This window comes from Petaurus breviceps, unplaced genomic scaffold (genome assembly GCF_028583685.1).
Source record: "Petaurus breviceps papuanus isolate PSGF00001 unplaced genomic scaffold, PetGlider_PUasm1.0 76, whole genome shotgun sequence".
Classification (NCBI taxonomy): domain Eukaryota; kingdom Metazoa; phylum Chordata; class Mammalia; order Diprotodontia; family Petauridae; genus Petaurus; species Petaurus breviceps.
Window position 1 is genome coordinate 41,579,963 of NW_027186473.1, and position 17,938 is coordinate 41,597,900.

A 17,938-nucleotide genomic window follows, 5' to 3' on the forward strand; every position below is an offset into this window, starting at 1 on the left:
TCTCTCTCTCTTCTCTCTCTCTCTCTCTCTCTCTCCCTCTCTCTCTTTCTCTCTAGTGAGTTGCAATTTTCATCGCTGGAGGGAGTATATATCTCAGTGAGATTATATATCTATTAGAGCACTAGAGTAATTTCTTGTGAGCTGAATTTTCCAGAGTAATAAGACCAATTCTACTTATGTTTACAATTATCACATTTTTTAAAATATGCCTTCAAAATTCAATCTGATGTTATCTCTTTTTAAAGTCTTGAAACTCTAACCAAAACACTCTGAAGGATGTAAAAAACATAAGAAGAAACAGGAAATATATTTTGCTTTTGCCCTTTTATTTCCTTTTCCATCTTGTTTTTATTATATGTTTTGTTTTTATAGCAATTCATTTCTAAATATATTCCTTCTCCCCAGTAATACATGCCTTGTTTAAAACAAAACAAAAAAAGATTTTAAAAGAGAAAGGAAGCATATCAGCAAAATCAATATATCAACTATATCTTATAATATTCTACAGCCATAGTTGCTTTTGAATTTATAAGGACCTCTCAAAAAAATGAGATTTATATTTGTTCATTCCAGCAGGAGTGCTATCCATTCTTTGAACCTTCTAGAGCCTAGTCATCATCTGAACAAAATAGGAAAACATAAAAAGGCTGATTTTCCAAGAATTAGAAGGAATACTTTGACCTTTGAAAGATTTCCTGACATAGTTTGATACACTAACAAGGGGGAAGAAAGAGGAAGTCTTGTGATATTTTAAACTTATTTGAATAAAACTCAAAAATAGAACCTAAAATTTTTACTTCTACCCTGATACAAATTACCTCTAAATATATAGACTGGAGTCTGGGTGTCTATTATTATTTCAAAGAAGAAAACAACAACAATCCTGTGGATGCCTAGATACAAAATACCTGCTGCAAGGCCCCAGAGGAAAAAAAAAAGTCTTTGTATCAAAAGGATGTGAGGAATAAATCTCAGAAGGATTTAATGCAAATATTTGCTGACCATTTCAATTCATTTCCTTTCCCAAAGGAAAGCAGCATCCCCAGGATCCTTGTTTTCTTGGATTCTGGCATAGTTGCACACCTAACTCTTTCAGCTATGGTTAACTGAACTCTAAATTCACAAGAACCTAAGAGCTAGACCCTTCTCCCAGACCTTTCTGAATGACAGGTTTCATCCTTTAATATTATCCTTCTAAACTCTTCAATTGGTGCACCTCTTCCCAATCTAAAAAGTAAAAGGAAATCCCTTAATTTTTCCAGATAATGTTCAAGATGTTTGTAGTTGTGTTTTGTTTCAGTTGGCACAGTTGAAACAGGCATAAGTTTAGGAGTAGCATAAAGCATCCCATTTTAGGAACAGCAATCCTAAACCCTACCTCCTTCATGGGGTTTTTGTAAGGAAAGGAACAGAGAAATGGGAGTTGATGAATTGTCATGGGCAGACTCCAACTCAGTAACTTCTTCCTCAAGAATCTGGGGTTCACAGATGTGGCTACTCCCCTCACATACGTAGATTTTGCAACTCCTTTTCAACATGGAGGGACACTTTGTAAGGTTCTGTGGCCCCAAATGCCCTTAACCTGCAGGCATCCCCATGATAAGCCTTTCCAAACAGAATTTCATAATTCGACTGGTTCTTAGAAGGAATTCCAGCAATCACTCAGCTCACATTCAAATGCTGTATAGTTTAGTAATCATAATATTAGAATTAAAATAATCACAGACATTTAAACAGCCCTTTAAAATATGCAAAGTGCTTTTACATACATGATCTCCTTTGAGACTCACAATGAGGCTGCCATTACAGATATTATTATTCCTATTCTATAGATGAAGAAACTTAGGTTAAATGATGGTAAGTGAACATGTCCCAGGGTCACACAACCAGTAAGTGTCAGAGGCAAGATTTGAATATAAATTTTCCTGACTCCAAGATCAGTTATTTCATATCTGCTACATAATGACACCAAGGCCTACAAAATGCCAGCATGTCCTTAAGGGACCCAGGATCATCTTCAAGTCATGATGAGGCTTCAAAGGAGAATTCTGGTCACAGATTCCAGTAACTATTCTCTTTAAACTCTATTTACCCACTACAAGAGAAAACAAATGTTCCAATTTTTCATGATTTTCTGCATGAGAAAACGTGGCATGCTTCATATAGCAGGGTGTGTATGTGTCTGTATAACAATCTCCTAAGGAAAGCATATCTTTTGAGATGCTTTTAATAATGACTACACTTTGAAAGAATACTATGAGGAACATTTTGATAATTTGTGCCCATTTGACACAAAAATCCACTTGGTCCCTTGAGGTATTCTTAAATTACATTCTTTCTTAATTTTTCAAAGACCTCCTTATCCTATATAATTCATAGGTGATAGAGTGTAATGAGAATGTAAATTTAAAGATCTTCCCTGCCTCTAGGCTAAAATGCACCTGGAGCCTGGGGTGGGATGCTTGTTTTTCAGTAGGTACTTCTTGATTGGCCAGTGAGTCAATAAGGTTGTTAACATTCTCTGAGCCAGGAAAAGGCTATATAAGCCCTGATGTGCAGCTTTTTGGGGGAGCTCACTTTGAGAAATGTTCTGTGATCTGATCAGATGAAACTATGGAAAGCCGTTGTTCAGAGCCCCCCGGCTTTGAAACCCAGATGTTGCTTGGTATGGATGTAATGGTTGGACAGTTTGGAAATCTGTCTACTTGATCTGTTTTTGTCTTGATAATTCTGTCTGTATATTCTGAAGTTTGGGGTGCTGACCTCTTTCCCCTGAACTAGGTAAATGATACATATTTGACTGATTAAAGTAAGCTTGTTAATCCATTTTGAGTTGCTTTCCTTTAACAAAGCAGATGCAAGAACCTGTGGCGGCAGCCACCCTGAGGACACTTGGGGTGCTTGCTGCTACACAGAGCAAGTATTGTTATTCACATATTATAGATTGGGAAACCCAAGCACTGAAAGGTGATATGATTTATCATTTCTTTAGGTTCCCAGGCTCAGGTGCTGGGTTTATACTGATCTACCTACACATTCCCTTCGGTACTTGGCTATTATTAGAAGCTTCAGGTCCATGTATACCTTAAGACCATATAAGATTTTATGTTTCATAGACACAAAAATAGAGATCACTTTGACAATCCTCTCTGGTTACTAATATCAAGGGAGGTATAAAACAGGAAGACACAGGCTTGTCAAAACTCTTTGCTGCTATCATAGAGGAGGCCCAGCACTAAATTCAAACCAAACTGAGATTGAACCTAGAGATCATAGAATTCAGCACTAGGAGAGATCTCAGAAGTCATTTAGTCCAAACCTCATATGGTGAACAGGAGGAAATGAAGGCCTGGTTGGATTTGAATGAAGGAGAGGTTGTGATTTTTCCATAATTTCACACATAATTCCTATGTGATAGAGTTGTGGTGTCCCAGTGAATCCGAGTCCTCTGATCAGTGCTTTTCCACTTTACCCAGTTTTTTCTCCCATGGTAGTGGAGATGGAGAGGGGATTGAGAACCTCCAAATGCTCCCATTTTCTTTCTTTTCTTCCTTCCTTCCTTCCTTCCTTTCTTCCTTTCTGGAGGGGGAAAAGGCAGGGCAATTGGGGTTAAGTGACTTGCCCAAAGTCACACAGCTAGTAAGTGTTAAGTGTCTGAGGCAGAATTTGAACTCAGGTCCTCCTGACTCCAGGGCTGGTACTCCACCTAGCTGCCCCTCAAAATGCTCCCATTTTCAAATGGCTTTGTGTTGTTTGCTTTACAGGTTCCTCAGATTGGTTCCAGTCTACTTTTCCAGACATTTGACATTATTCTCCTTCATTCAATCCATCAATCAATCAGCATTTAGGATTTAACACTCACTATAAGTTCCAGCCAAAGTAGACTACTTGGAATTCCATCTCCCAGTTCAGCTTAACTATCCACACAATAAAAATCAAGTGGATGATGGACATCAACAGACTGCAGTATATTACCAATGATGATTTGGAGCACAAAGGCAGGGAAGGGGTGTAAAATACTTCGTCAAAGGGATTTATAACCGGAAAAAGAGCAAGATCAAGGAATTCCAGACAGCTCTGGGACTACACTGGTGCCCAAGTATAATCGAGGAGCCCAGCACGTTGGCTGGAAAAATTTAGGCGGGGAAGCATAGATGGTTTAGAATCCGCATCACAGGAGAAAGTGCCCATATCAATGAGATCACAGACCCAGCAAAGTATTAAAGTATTAAGGTGCTTCGAAAAACATTGGGGGGGGGGGGGGAAAAAAGCAGTAAAAAAAAATGCCAAGGACATCTAATGCATGCCCCGGGGCTGTTTGACCTTTGCTCTGGTTCATGTTCAGACACACACAGAAGCACACAGACACACGCACGCACTTTCTCTGGGCCCCTGCTGCAGAACCAGCTTGGGACACCCGGCCTGGGAAGAGCGCTTCCATTCTAGAGACCGGAAGGGGGGAGCGTCGGTTTGCAAAGCCCGAAACTAGCCCTTCGTCCTCCCAGAAACCAAGTGACCCTCGATTCAAAATCAGTTAAATATGTTTTTCTTTCTAGGACTGTGTAGTTCCCCGCCCGGGAAGCCAAGTCCGGGTGGGGCGTGGGGCCCATCTTCCCGGAACACCCCTCTCCTTCCTGCTTGGTAGCAACCGATTTCGTCAGGTCCCTGCGCTAGCCCTCCCGCTTAGCCTTCTAGCCTTCGAGTTGCGCCAAGGCAGACGTTGCTGCTGTCGCTGTCGCCGCCGCCGCCGCCGCCGCCGCCGCCGCCGCCGCCACCGCCACCGCCACCGGCTCTGCTCTTGCTGCTGCTGCTGCTACTGTTGCTGCGCCCGCTCCAGCTTCTCTCTGTCCTGCTCGGCCTGGAGAAGGAGAGGAGCCTTAAAAGAGGGCTCGCCTCGTCCGCTTTCCAGCGCAACTTTTGCCCTTCTCTTGCATTCCCCGGCCCCGGCTCCATTGTGCGGGCGTCGGGAGCCTACAGTGAATGCTGACGGAGGAGGCTGCGGGGGCTGCGGCAGCAGCCGGGCAGCCCTGAGCCCAGCCCCTCCTGCGGCCCCCGCCTCCCCCAGCAGCAGTAGCATCAGCAGCCCTCCATCCATCCTTCCCTTCCTCCCTCCCTCCATCCTTCCCTCCCGTTCCGGACCCGTGCTCGGTGGTGTCCCGGGTCGCCAGGCGGTCTGGTGCCATCGGCCGGTTCGCGCCCTTGCGGAATGTATCAGAGCCCGACCCGTTTTTGCTCGGCCCTGCTCCAGAGAGACGTGTCCAGCCTCTGCTGCGTATCCTCCTCCCGGCTGCGAAGGCAATCCCCTTCTCCCCCCGCGCCTCCGCGATCCCAGTCCCCTCGGTTCCTGTCTGAGACTGGTGCTCCCCCTCCCCCTCTCCATTCCCTTCCTTCTCCTCCTCCTCCTCCTCCACTACATTACCTGGCGGCGACCGAGCTGGCTTCTGGTCCCGGGAGTGCGTCCTCCAGGACAGGTGAGTGCATGGAATGTTCGCGGCGGCGGGGTTCCTTTTGTGGAACTCAGCCAGCCGGCGCCTAGAACCCCCAGGACAGATCTTAACGCGCGTTCTTGCCGGGGCGACTGGGAGACGCCGGGGAATGAATGGGAAGCCCCTGTCTGCCTGCCAGTCAGCCAGCCAGCCTGTCTAACCAGGCTGATTGGGAGTCAGATTCTCTCTTGGAGAAGTTCGAAATAACAATCAAACGTTGCTTGTTGTTGGACCCTACCTTTGCTTAGGTCTTACATCATACATGCTAAGAAAAGGAACAGGGTGTCCCTTATTCAGTGCTTGGACACAGTGGTTTCTGCCGTGGATTTGCTTCGAGACCTTTCTTAAATTTCCTCTTTAAGAGATGGCATTGTATTTCTCAGAACTGTGCTGGTTAGTTCTTTTAAACATCCTTAGCTATAATTTTGTATAAATATCTTTTTGTTAGTGATTGTTTTGAGTCTAAGTTAAGGTCAAGGTGTTTGATTCTGAAACAGTCTTTTATCCTACTTTTCACTGATTTAGTCTCAGCAGCATGATCCCATTTATGATAAATATTGGCTGTGTGACCCTAGGCAAGTCATTTAATCTCTGCATGATCTGCGATAGAGAAACTATAAGTTACCTGCCTTAGTAGAGGGAGGATTCTTACTAGAAGGTTCTCCCATTGCCAGTGAAATCACATGTTCAGTCTCAATCCCTAATTTTTAAACGATGAGTTTCTTTTTACTACTTTTTAGTTATTATCCTACTTACTGGTATCTAGTTTAGACTGACTCATTTTGCTTATTAGATTAGTGAACACTCTTAATTCACACAATTGTACTTTGTTGTTCATAGTTCCCTGATGGAGAATTTGCAAAGGTTGAAATATCTATATCCTGAGTAATGATTTTACAATTATCTTAATAAAGTCAGGAACTTCCCTTTCCTTTTGATTCATATTCCACCTGGGGGAAGGGGCAAAGGAAGGGTCTACAAGTCACATACCTAATAAGCATATTTTTTTTATTTGAGAAATTGTTTGACTTCACTAAATGGGCCTTTTCTGTCATTAACTTTCCTACCCGTTAAAACTAAGGTATTGGTATTTAAGACTTAAGAAGTATATGAAACAATTCTTTGTCATTTCATTTCCCAGCCTCAGTTCTTATAAGGGACAAGTATGCCAAATTGCATAACTGGGAAAATGTATTAGAAGAAATGTAGCTTTAGTAGTAACTAAAAATTGTCATCTGAGGTTAAGATGTAGCAAATGCTATTTAAACATGTTCCGAAATTGTTGATAAATGTTGTCAGGCTATATAACATTTCAGTGTAAGATCTCATTCAGCAGTAATTTTTAAGAATGAACTATTGAAAACTTTTAAGAATGGTCTGTTGAAAACTTTAAATGGACACCAGTGTTGCATTGTTGTTCTGAAGGAGGCTGTGATGTCTGTAAATTATAGTTGAGCTGCTCTGGCTGAGTGTTTCTTTTCTGGCATTGTAGCTAACAAACCTCTTAACACCTTTTTGTAGCCCACTAGGGGAGGCCTGCACTTTAGGCCAACTCCATGCTGTAGAAAGTGATACTTATCTAGTCTCCTAGGAGGCAGAGACAGCATTAGCTGGTTTTGGGGTGTGGGGTGGGGAAGACAGAATAACACTTATATGGAGGCATCCTGGTTATGAAAGGAATGTTAATTAAGACATCCAGGATTGGCTTTTTGTTAGTCTGGGATGCTTTTCCCTGGGAATTTGAAAAGAGTCTTTACTGTGGAAAAAAATCTGAGGTCAGGAAAAGGAAAAGAAGGAACCTTGAAACCAGGAGAGCCCTCCATGCTTATATTCATATGGAGGGTTGCTCTAAACAGTAAGCAACTATGAAGGAGAGAGAACTGTTGAATCAGTGTGCCAGACAGTTAAACAAGGAGTAGCTTTCATGGACCCGTGGAGGGCTACAGCTTGAAAAGAACCTGAGAAATCTTTTTTTTTTTTTTTAAGCAATTGGGGTTAAGTAACTTGCTCAAGGTTACACAGCCAGGTGTTTCTGGGTGGGTGCTAAGTGTTTGAGCCCAGATTCAATCCCCAGGTCATCCCGACACATTACTCACTGTGCTACCTGGCCACCCCCTGAGAAATCATTTTTACAGAAGAAATTGAAGACTAGCTAGGGAGGGAAAAATTACTTAAAAGGTCTGATCAAGCAGCAGAACTGAGACTTAAATCCACATCACTGGACTTCAGAATCCAGTGCTCTTTCTACTGTACCACACTGCCTTCTCTTGTTCTATTCAGCCCCACAAACATTTATTGATAACTGCTGTGTCCAGTCACTGACTTTGTTAGGTGTTAAGGATATGAAGACCTGGCTCCCCCCCCCCCAAAAAAAAGGAACAATCTCTGCCCTCTCTGATTTACATTATACTGGAACCATTAGAAAGCAAGCCTTCCAGTTTTCCAGTTATTTTCTACATGTTGATTCTTTTTCAAATAGCTATTTCCTTGTTTGAAATCTCTCTCTAAAGGGAACATTTTGTGCTCCAGGGATGGGGGGAGCCTGCAGCTTGGAGGCCACTTGTGGCCCTCCAAGTCCTCAAGTTCAGTCCTTTGTCTGAATCCAAACTTCACAGAACAAATCCTTTAAAAGAAGGATTTTTTTTCTGTAAAATTTGGACTCAGTCAAAAGGCCACACCCGAGGGTCTAGAAGACCACATGTGGCCTCAAGGCCACAGGTTCCCCACCCCTGTAACTATACTTATTGAACTGGTTAGGTTTTTTTCCCCCTTCTCAAGCTATTAATTCCAACCTTATCTGTTAGCACCTTCACTCAAGTCCTCCTAAAATGGCACTTTGTGCAGCCCTGAGTTTCATAAAGCTAGGGAGCCTGAGCTCTGTCAGCAGACTCTGGGTCTGGAGAGGGAGTGAATGTCTCTCAACAAACCTGGCTGCATTCTGAGGGTGGCCCCAGGTTCTGTGGATGTTTCACTCTCAACATCTCTTGAAACCTATCCACTAAGTTAGAATAGAGGTACCGGCCCTGATGACATTACACATCCTTGAAGAATGCATTCCAAAAGCTTATCAACTTCATTTTATTTCCACCTGATGTCTGAAATAACATCCATTCATTCATTCACCCACAAATGTGTAGCACCTGCAGTCACTGCTAGATAATAAGTCATATAAGGTAAAGTTCCCACTTCAAGAACCTCAATCTAGGTGAGCTCATAAAACATGTACACAAACAAGAAACATACAAGGCAGTCTAGGTATCACAGAATGTACCAGCACATTGCTCTGGGGTGGGGCCAGGCTCAAAGAATGACTTCTGTTCTGGGAGAGGATTTATAAAAGGGGTGACTTGAGCTGGGCAGGGAAGGATTTGAACAGTGTTTCAGTAGAAATTGGGGGAAGGTTATTCCAAGTGGAGGACCACACATTACAAAAGTAATTTAAACTCTTGCTTGGCCTTCAAGGCCAGCCCTTCCCAATCCAAACTCACTCCCAAGAATGGGGGTTCTTAAACTGAGATCTATGAATTTTTTAAATATTTTCATAACTATTTCAATATAATTGGTTTCTTTGTGATCTTATGTATTTTAAATTATGCATTTAAAAACATTTTTCTCACAGGGTTTCACCAGACTGCCAAAGGGTTCCATAATACAAAAAAGTCAGTCAATAAACTTTTATTAAATGCCTACTATGAGCCTGGCACTTTGCTAAGTGCTAGTGATACAAAAAAAGGCAAAAGATAATCCCTGCCTTCAAGGAGGTCACTCCCCAGTGCTTCAGAATCAGATTAAAATGTAATTGGGAACAATTTAACAAAATAAATAAAAATACAATACAATATAGATAATGTCAATTTGTGGTTTTCTAAGTCAGTATTCAATGTGGGACTACTAGGATCTTTCTGTCTGGAGTTGTGACTCTCCTTTCTATTTGACTTTGATCCAACTGCTGTAGGGAACCAAGTAAACCCTAAAATCCCTTTCCATGTACTCTATGTTCCCACCAAACTGGATTATTCTCTGGTCTTCTTATACACACACAACCCCTTGTTCTTTTTCTTTTTTGTGCCTTTACTCAAGCCATTCCCCGTCACTAGATGGTCCTTTTCAGTTAAGTTCTTCATGCGCTTTTAAAGCCAAGTGAAAATTCTGCCTTCCGATTTCACCATGACAATTTTCCCCATTTGCACCTCTCTGATGATACTCAGATATGTTTGTTTTAATTATCTGTGTATTTGTCCTGCCAAGTTCTATGAGGATTGAGACCATATCCCCTAAATCTTGTGTCTTCCTCAGCTACTAGCACTGCACACAGTAGGAACTCAATGTTTGAATTGTAAAATGGAACTCATAGTAGAATAGAATGGAAACTCCTTGAGGGGAGGGGCAGTTTCCATTCTTTTCTTTGTCATCCCACACACACTCATACAATCTATCACAGTACTTTGTACATAACATAAATGTTTATTGAGTTATATTGGTGATGATATTGTGAATGACACGTCATGAACTAGCAATCTTAGAAAGAACAAAACGTTTTGTAAACTTAGAGAGCCATATATAAATGTGAGCTAGCATGATTACTTCCTCTTTTTGATAACCACTTTCTCCTCACCTTCCTGCATCATACTCATGCTTTACAGACCTCAGGACTGTCCCTTTGACAGAACTCAGAGGTCATAAAGCAGTTTGCCCAAAAAAACAGGTTACTTCCAAGGTACTGGATAAAATGCAGATTAGAGAATTGCTGTGGGCTTGAAATCCTCCTCCTCCCACAACAAAGGCACTGACTGCATTTTTCCTTTCCTCACTTTATTCTCCATACAAACATAAAGGCAAATAACATCTTGGTTAAGCAGTCATACTTAGTTTGTGAGTCAGCAGCTTGGGAGGGAGGGGGAGGTGATGGACAAGGTTATAATTTATTTGTTGAGAGTAAATTGTTCTGGCCTGTGGGAGGACTGTGTCCCTCACCTATAAGCAGTATTAATGAGGTCTCTGACTGGGTAAGCTAAGTTGGGTTCTTTTTTACAAAAGTATAAACACTGAGTGTAAACCTCTGAAACATCTGGGAGGTAGATGATATAGAGCTTCAATGCCAGGAGATGAGAAGAGTAGAAATACAGCCTGATAAATCAAGGCTACAGATAGTGGCCCACAGTCTGGTTCAACCCCACCCCCAATTTTACAGAAGAGCAAACTGAGGAAATCAGTTACTTACCACTAGTGAGAAACAAAGCTAGAATTTAAACCCAGGTCCTTTGACTCTGGCTCCAGCATTCATTTCACCACACTTTCAGTCCACCAACATTGGTTCTAGAGCCAGACAGCACCCTGTGTGACCTTGATTCAGTTCGCTTCAATTTTTACCTGCCTCTGTATTTTCTAGATAAACATATTGAGAGTATAATACCTACAGTACCCTTTATCCTCATCACCAGAGCAAATGAGAAAAATAGTTACCAGTCAATCTGCAAATAGTCTTTGGTCACCTACAGGTCTTTTCCAACCTTTTCCTTTGGATAAACTTAAAATTTCCCTAAAATAGGAGTTGGGAGGAGTTTGGAACTTAAAATTAGAGATCTCCCTCCCATGCTATTCATTCCCATTGGTGATCATTCCAGAAATCTGGAAGGGAGGAAAAATTGTCCAAAAGGTAGCAGCTACAGGTTTTCCTGGGGGTAGGGTATCAGCTCTTGGAAGTCTTCAATAATTAATACCTTTTTTTAGTAGCACAAGATCTTAGGTTTAGAGCTGGAAAGTGATGTAATTACCTGAGAAGTAATGAAATCTAGCACCCTTAGGCTATTTATTGTGTTATTGATGCTTTAAAAGAAAATGTTGCTTCTCATTCTTTCTCCCATAGAATCCTCTTTTAGGACAGAGTTAAGCAAAACAATTGACCATGTTGGATTATATATGCCTCATTCCACATATGTCCTGCATCCCCTCTCTGTTGAGAGGAGAGAGGCATGTTTTATCATCAGTCCCCAGGTATCAAAAACTTTTCCCATTTTATAGATGAGAAAAATGAGGGTGAAATAGAGGAAATAACTTACTGAGGGATACACAGAAGTAAGTGGCAGTGCTGGGATTTGAACCCAGGTTTTCTGACTCCAAATGGAGTGCTCTTTCAGTCAGTCAACCAGCATTTATTAGGCATGTACATGTACCAGTTCTTTGCACTGTTCCTTGAAGTCTATTCCAATGCACCTGGGGAGAAAGATTCTTCTGTGGGCAAAAAAGATAGTCTCTGCCCTCAAAAAGTCCACAGTCCATGGGAAGAAGGAGTAATAACAGAAGTGAACCATTAATCAGATGTTCAATTTTGTGATACTAGGAGAAGAAAGGAGTAGGGGTTGTCTGGAGTAGTTGGAGAAAGCTTCTGGAGAAAAATTCCAGTTATTAAAATAGCATGATCATTGGTGCAAAGATGGAAATGAATATGGTAGAGGACATGGAACAGGGGAACAGGTCATTGGGATTAGAGTATAATGTTCAGAAAGATTGAGAGACATGGTTTCTGGGTAATTTTATTTTTTATTTTCATTTATTTATTTTTATTGTACCCCTAACTTTAAACCTCAATGGAAAGACTGTGGGAGGGATCTAGCCTGTGGTCTAGAGGAAGGCTTTGGGGGGGGGGAGGGTCTTGAGGAGGAGCTTGAGGAATTGAGGTCAGACTCCAGGAATGGAATTAAGGGTGAGAAATAAACTGAAGGCTACCTGGATAAGACAGACAATGGAGGGCTAGGATAATTTAAGGATAACTAGATTTGGGTATGGATATTTTGATAGGATCAAGGGTGGGAAGTAGCTGGACAATGGAGGGCTAGGCTAGGTTAAGAGTAAGGGATTTGGGCCTAGTGATAATGAAAGGCTTATGGCCTCAGACAAATGCCTCATCAAGTGGGAAGATTCAAGGGGGCTCCCAGAGACTGTAACCCATCAATAATAACGTTGTAATTGGTTTCCTTCCCTTAAGTAAATTGTCCAGTTAAAATGATACATACAGTATTCCATCAACTGCTTTTGTACATAGACAACTCCTTCCTAGAATATATAACTTTCACACCTCTGTCTCTTAGAAATCCTTGGTTTCTTTCTTTTTTCAAATGCTTTATTAACTTCTGATTTACATCATTCATTTCTGCCAGATTTTAAGTTACAAATTTTCTCCCTGTTTTTTCCCCTACCCACCACCCCAAAATAGCAGTCCCACAGGATATCCCCTCCTCCAATCTTCTCTCTCCCATATCTTCTCCCATACCCCCTTCGACTTTACCAGTAGGGCATGGTGGATCTCTATGCCCCAGTGCCTGTATATCTTATTTCCCAATTACATGTAAAATAGTATTAATAATAATGATATATATATATATATTTTTTTTTTTAACATTTGATTTTAAAACTTTGAATTCCAGATTCATTCCCTTCCTCCCTTGTCACCCACCCTTACTGGGAAGATAAGCAGTTCAGTATAGGATGTACATGTGTAGCTAATGCAAAACATTAACATAGTAGATATATTGTAAAAAAACAGACTATATTTCCCTCCCTCCTATCCCACCTCCCCACTTATTCTATTCTCTACTTTGATCCAATCCCTTTTAAAAAGTGGGTGCTTCCAACTTCCCTCCCCCCCCCCAGCCTGCCCTCCTTTCTACCATCCCCCCTCTCATCCCCTTCCCCCCTACTGTCCTGTAGGGTGAGATACCCTATTTAGTGTGTATGTCATTCCCTCCCAAATTCAATGAGAATAAGGTTGACCAATGCATTCCCTTTTGCCTTCCTGTTGTTCCCCTCCATTGTAACCATTTTCCCTTGCCTCTTCTATATGATAATTTACCCCATTCTGTTTCTCCCCATCTTCTCTCATTATATTCCTCTCTCACCTCTTAATTTCACCTTTTAAGTATCATCCCTTCCTATTCAATTGGTCCTGTGCCCTCTATCTATGTATACTTGTAAATATATGTACACACATTCACATATGTATTCATACGCCTGTAAAAACCCTCCGATATAGACATATATATTTCTATTCCCTTCAACTGTTTTCATACTGAGAAAAGTTTCATCAGTTACAATTACCGTTTTTCCATGTGGGAATGTTAATAGTTCAACTTTGATAAGTTCCTTATGATTTCTTTTCCTTGTTTAACTTCTCATGCTTCTCTTGCTTCTTGTATCTGAATGTCAAATTTTCTATTCAACTCTGGTATTTTTCATCAAGAATCAAAGAAAGTCCTCTATTCCACTGAATGACCTTATTTTCCCTTGAAACATGATACTCACTTTTGCTGGGTAGGTGATTGTTGGTTTTAATCCCAGCTCCTTTGCCCTCCTGAATATCATATTCCAGGCCCTTCGATCCCTCAGTGTAGAAGCTGCCAGATCCTGAGTTATCCTGATAACTGTTTCCACAATATTCAAATTGTTTCTTCCTGGCTGCTCGTAATATTCTTTCCTTGATCTGGGAATTCTGGAACCTGGCTATAATATTCCTAGGAGTTTTGGGGATCTTTTTCAGGAGGTGATGGGTGGATTCTTTCAACCTCTGTTTTGCCCTCTGGTTCTAAAACATCAGGGCAGTTTTCCTTGAGGATTTCTTGGAGGATGATTTCTAGGTTCTTTCCCTCATCATGGCTTTCAGGTAGTCCAATAATTTTTAAATTCTCTTCTCTCCTGAATCTATTTTCCAGGTCAGTGGTTTTTCCCATGAGATATTTCACATTGCCTTCTATTCTGTCGTTTGTTTGGATCTGTTTAACAGCATCTTGATTTCTCATAAAGTCATTAGCTTCCCTTTGCTCCAGTCTAATTCTGAAGGAATGATTCTCCTCATTGAGCTTTTGAGCTTCTTTTTCCATCTGGCAAATTCGGCTTTTTTAAGACATTCTTCTCCTCATTGCCTTTTTGAGCCTCTTTTGCCATTTGAGTTGGTCTATTTTTTAGGGTGTTATTTTCCTTAGTCAGGCTGTTGACTCTCATTTCATAATTTTCTTGCATCGTTCTCATTTCTCTTCCCAATGTTCCCCCCCCCTTCTCTTATTTGCTTCTTAAGGTCCTCTATGGCCTGTAACCAGCTCATATTTTCCTTTGCAGCTTTTGGTGCAGGAGTTCTGACTTCACTGTCTTCATCCTGTTCCATGCTTTGATCCTTTTTGTCCCCAAAATAGGAGTCTAATTTTGGATTCTTCTGTTTGCTTTGCTTCCTTTGACTGGTCATGTTGCCACTAAATTACTTGACTTTGGGGCTTTTTTTGCTACAGTAGAACTCTGCTACCAGACAGGGGAGCTTTGTACCAAATGCTGGGGTTTTCTCAGCTGCTGAAGGTATTAGTTGGGTGCCCTCTCTGAAACCTCCACACAAGAGCTGGTCACACACCCCAGGACCTCTACCCTAGATCGAAATCCAGATCCAGTCAGGTTAAAGCAAAAGCAATTACTTCTCAGACTGGTCACTTGGTCTCCCTACATTCTGCAGGCCAGAAGCTGAAGCTGCCAAGGGGGGTGGGGGCAGCTGCATAGCAGCCCTCAGCAGCTTCTCCCCCCAAGGGAGAAAAAGCCCACACACTCCCAACTACTGGGTCCCAAAGTCCACACTGCACTGATCTCTCACTTTGTCTTTAGCATCTATGTGTTGATAATTATCACCATAGCTGCTGGTGATCTGGTCAGGCCCGCCCTGGGGCTAAAAAACTCAGCATGGAGCTGGGCTCAGCTCCCAGAGCGCTGAGCTGGCCGATTCCTGTCAGCCTGCTGGGCTGTCCTCAACGGGAGGTTAGCTTCTCTCTGTCATTTTGTGGGTTCTGTAGCACCAAAGTTTGTTCAGAGTCCCCTTTTACATGGATTAGAGGTGGTCATTAATCATTTTATTAAAAATGCTAGCATATTACCAATAAAATGGGTCAGTGACACTCTCATATGCCAAAGACCAATCATGGCATCTGCCTCATAGTTTATAGGCCCTTAGAAGAATGGTGTTCCTGAGGGTAGTAGTCAACTCTGATTAGTTAACAGTTAATGAGAGACAATGAATATTACAATGAGAAGTGGAGGGGGAAATATTACAATGAGAAGGGGGGAGGGGGAAATGTAACTTTGATTATGTCATTTGCTTCTAAATTGCCCAGCCTTGGGCAATCTCATGTAAAAATTTATGCTGACCCATACAGCACAATAATGGGCTTCCCCATCTGGATGGGGTCTGAACTAGATTGAGGAGAAAGTTAATTTCACTGTGTTTATCAACAATGACCTTCGGAGACTGAACAACCTATGGGATTCTGAAAAAACTCTGGTCCTGGTTTAGTAATTGATTATTAATATGAGAGAGAAATAATAATTTCTCTTTCAAGAAGAAGGGTGTACCTGGAAGTCCAAGGTTGTACAGGTGTGATCTAGCCTCATTTGGTAATGCATTGAAACACAGGGAGAATTTGCACTTAATTAATGAGGATTGGGACTGGGAGCCAAGAAAGGTCTTGAGCAGGGGTATGGCATTCAATTTATTTGAAACTTTAAATGCCGCTGTCTTTAAAGTCATAGCCATAGTGGATATAATATTGTCCCAGGAGTTAGAAAAACCTGGGTTCAAATCATGCCTCTGACCCAGGCTGTGTGACCCTGGACCAGTCATTTAACCTCTCTTGGACTCAATTTCCTCATTCATAAAATAAGGTCTTTGAATATGAGGATATTTAAGGTTCCTTCCTGCCCTAAATTTGTGTTTCCCTCATCTTGTGAAGGGAGAGCATTCCAAGCTTAGAGAATAGATTTGTGCAGGTGCACTCTGGGAAATAACCTGGTATAGCCAAGTTTGCCTGGAGTTAAGTAAGGAGTGGATTTCAGGGTGTGCAGGTGTACTGAGACAAAAGCTAGTGTGTCAGATAAAGGGAAATACCTGGAGGTAGAGAATTTGGAGGGGATTAATGTGAAAATTAGGCTAGAAAGAAGGAAGCTAAGTGGCACAGTGTATTGAGTGCCAGGCCTGGAGTCATGAAGACTTGAGTTCGAATGTGGCCTTAGACACTTTAACTAGCTGTATGACCCTGGGCAAGTCATTTTATTCTCTTTGTCTCAGTTTCCTCATTAGTAGGGACTATCTATTAGTGATGGGACCCACAGATCAAGGATTTGCTTTTGGCAAAGAGAAGGGCAAGTCAGAGGTTGGTAGATAGTGGGAGAAAAATGGGTGAATAATATGAGATAAGGAGGGAGGAGAAGGGGGATTTCTTTCAGTGAAGGAAATGTCCTGTTAGGATGAAGAGTTGATCTTTGGAAGGTTTTAGTACAAATACTACTATGGAAAGTGCTGATTCAGATCCTAACTGATTAGGGAAGAACTAGGTTACTCCGATTGCCTGAGGGCCAAGTTGAGATAAGATAATTATGTTTCCCATAGAGTCTAGTTTAGAGGCAGGTTCAAGAGGGTGAGAATGGAGGCCCTGGAGTTAGCTGCTGACAGTTTCCATCCAGTGAGTAGATGGTGAGAAAGTAGAGACCATGGCCTATAGACCACTCTTCCTGGGAGTATGGTTGTAAAAAAGGCAGGAGAAATGCCCGACTGTAACTTGAGGGTATAGTAGGGGTCATGTGAAGGGTGTTTTGTGTGTTGATTTTTAAAATTAGTGTTGGGAGAAACCTGGACTTGTTTGTAGACAGCAGGAAACAAGCCAGTAGTTAGGGAGAGATTTTAAGATGATAGAGGGGATCATCAATAGGACTAGTTCCTGAAGACAGAAGTTAAATGACTTTTTTTTTTGCTCAACTTGCTCAAGGTTACACGGCCAGTTATTTCTGGGTGTGGTGCTGAGTGTCTGAGCCCCAGATTCAATCTCCAGGTCATTCTGACACCTAAATGACTTTCAATGATGATGATGATGGTGGTGGTGGTGATGGTGATAATGATAACTAAAATTTAGTGTCAGATAGAATTGGAGACTTTGTCTTCCTCACCCTAAGGACTGGTTTTCTGTCCACCATGACAAGGTAACTCTTAGGAAAGCAAGTAAAGTTCAGTATTTCCATTCCAGAGCTGAAGGTGATTCATCAGATGAGCTGATGGAGAATTGACAAGGATTCTCTCTTTTTAATTCACTTCAACAACCATTCATTAAATACTGTCTGCAAGGAGCTGTAGATAAAAAATGAAGCTGTCCTTTGCCTTCAATGACCTTTGATGGGACAGCTAGGTGGCTCAGTGAATAGAACACCAGCCCTGGAGTCAGGAGGACCTGAGTTCAAATGTGGCCTCAGATACTTCACACACACACACACACACAAAACAACTAGCTGTGTGACCTTGGGCAAGTCATTTAACCCCAATTGTCCTACCTTCCCCCCTCCAGAAATTAAAAAAAAAAATAAAAACACCTCTTATAAAAACAAAGTAGGTGGACATGGGTTCATATCTCTACTCTTTTTGCTTCCTGTTTAACCTTGGG

General features: G+C 41.7%; 1 protein-coding gene across 1 annotated transcript in view; it reads left to right on the forward strand.

The window, feature by feature from the left end:
* Positions 1–4,294: 4,294 nt before the first annotated feature.
* NOCT (nocturnin) overlaps positions 4,295–17,938 on the forward strand; it is a 34,800-nt gene continuing 21,156 nt past the window's right edge. Inside the window, exon 1 of the mRNA XM_069105390.1 lies at positions 4,295–5,471. Within this exon, the coding sequence (XP_068961491.1) occupies positions 5,207–5,471 (265 nt within the window). The 5' untranslated portion in view covers positions 4,295–5,206. The remainder of the gene's footprint in view (positions 5,472–17,938) is intronic.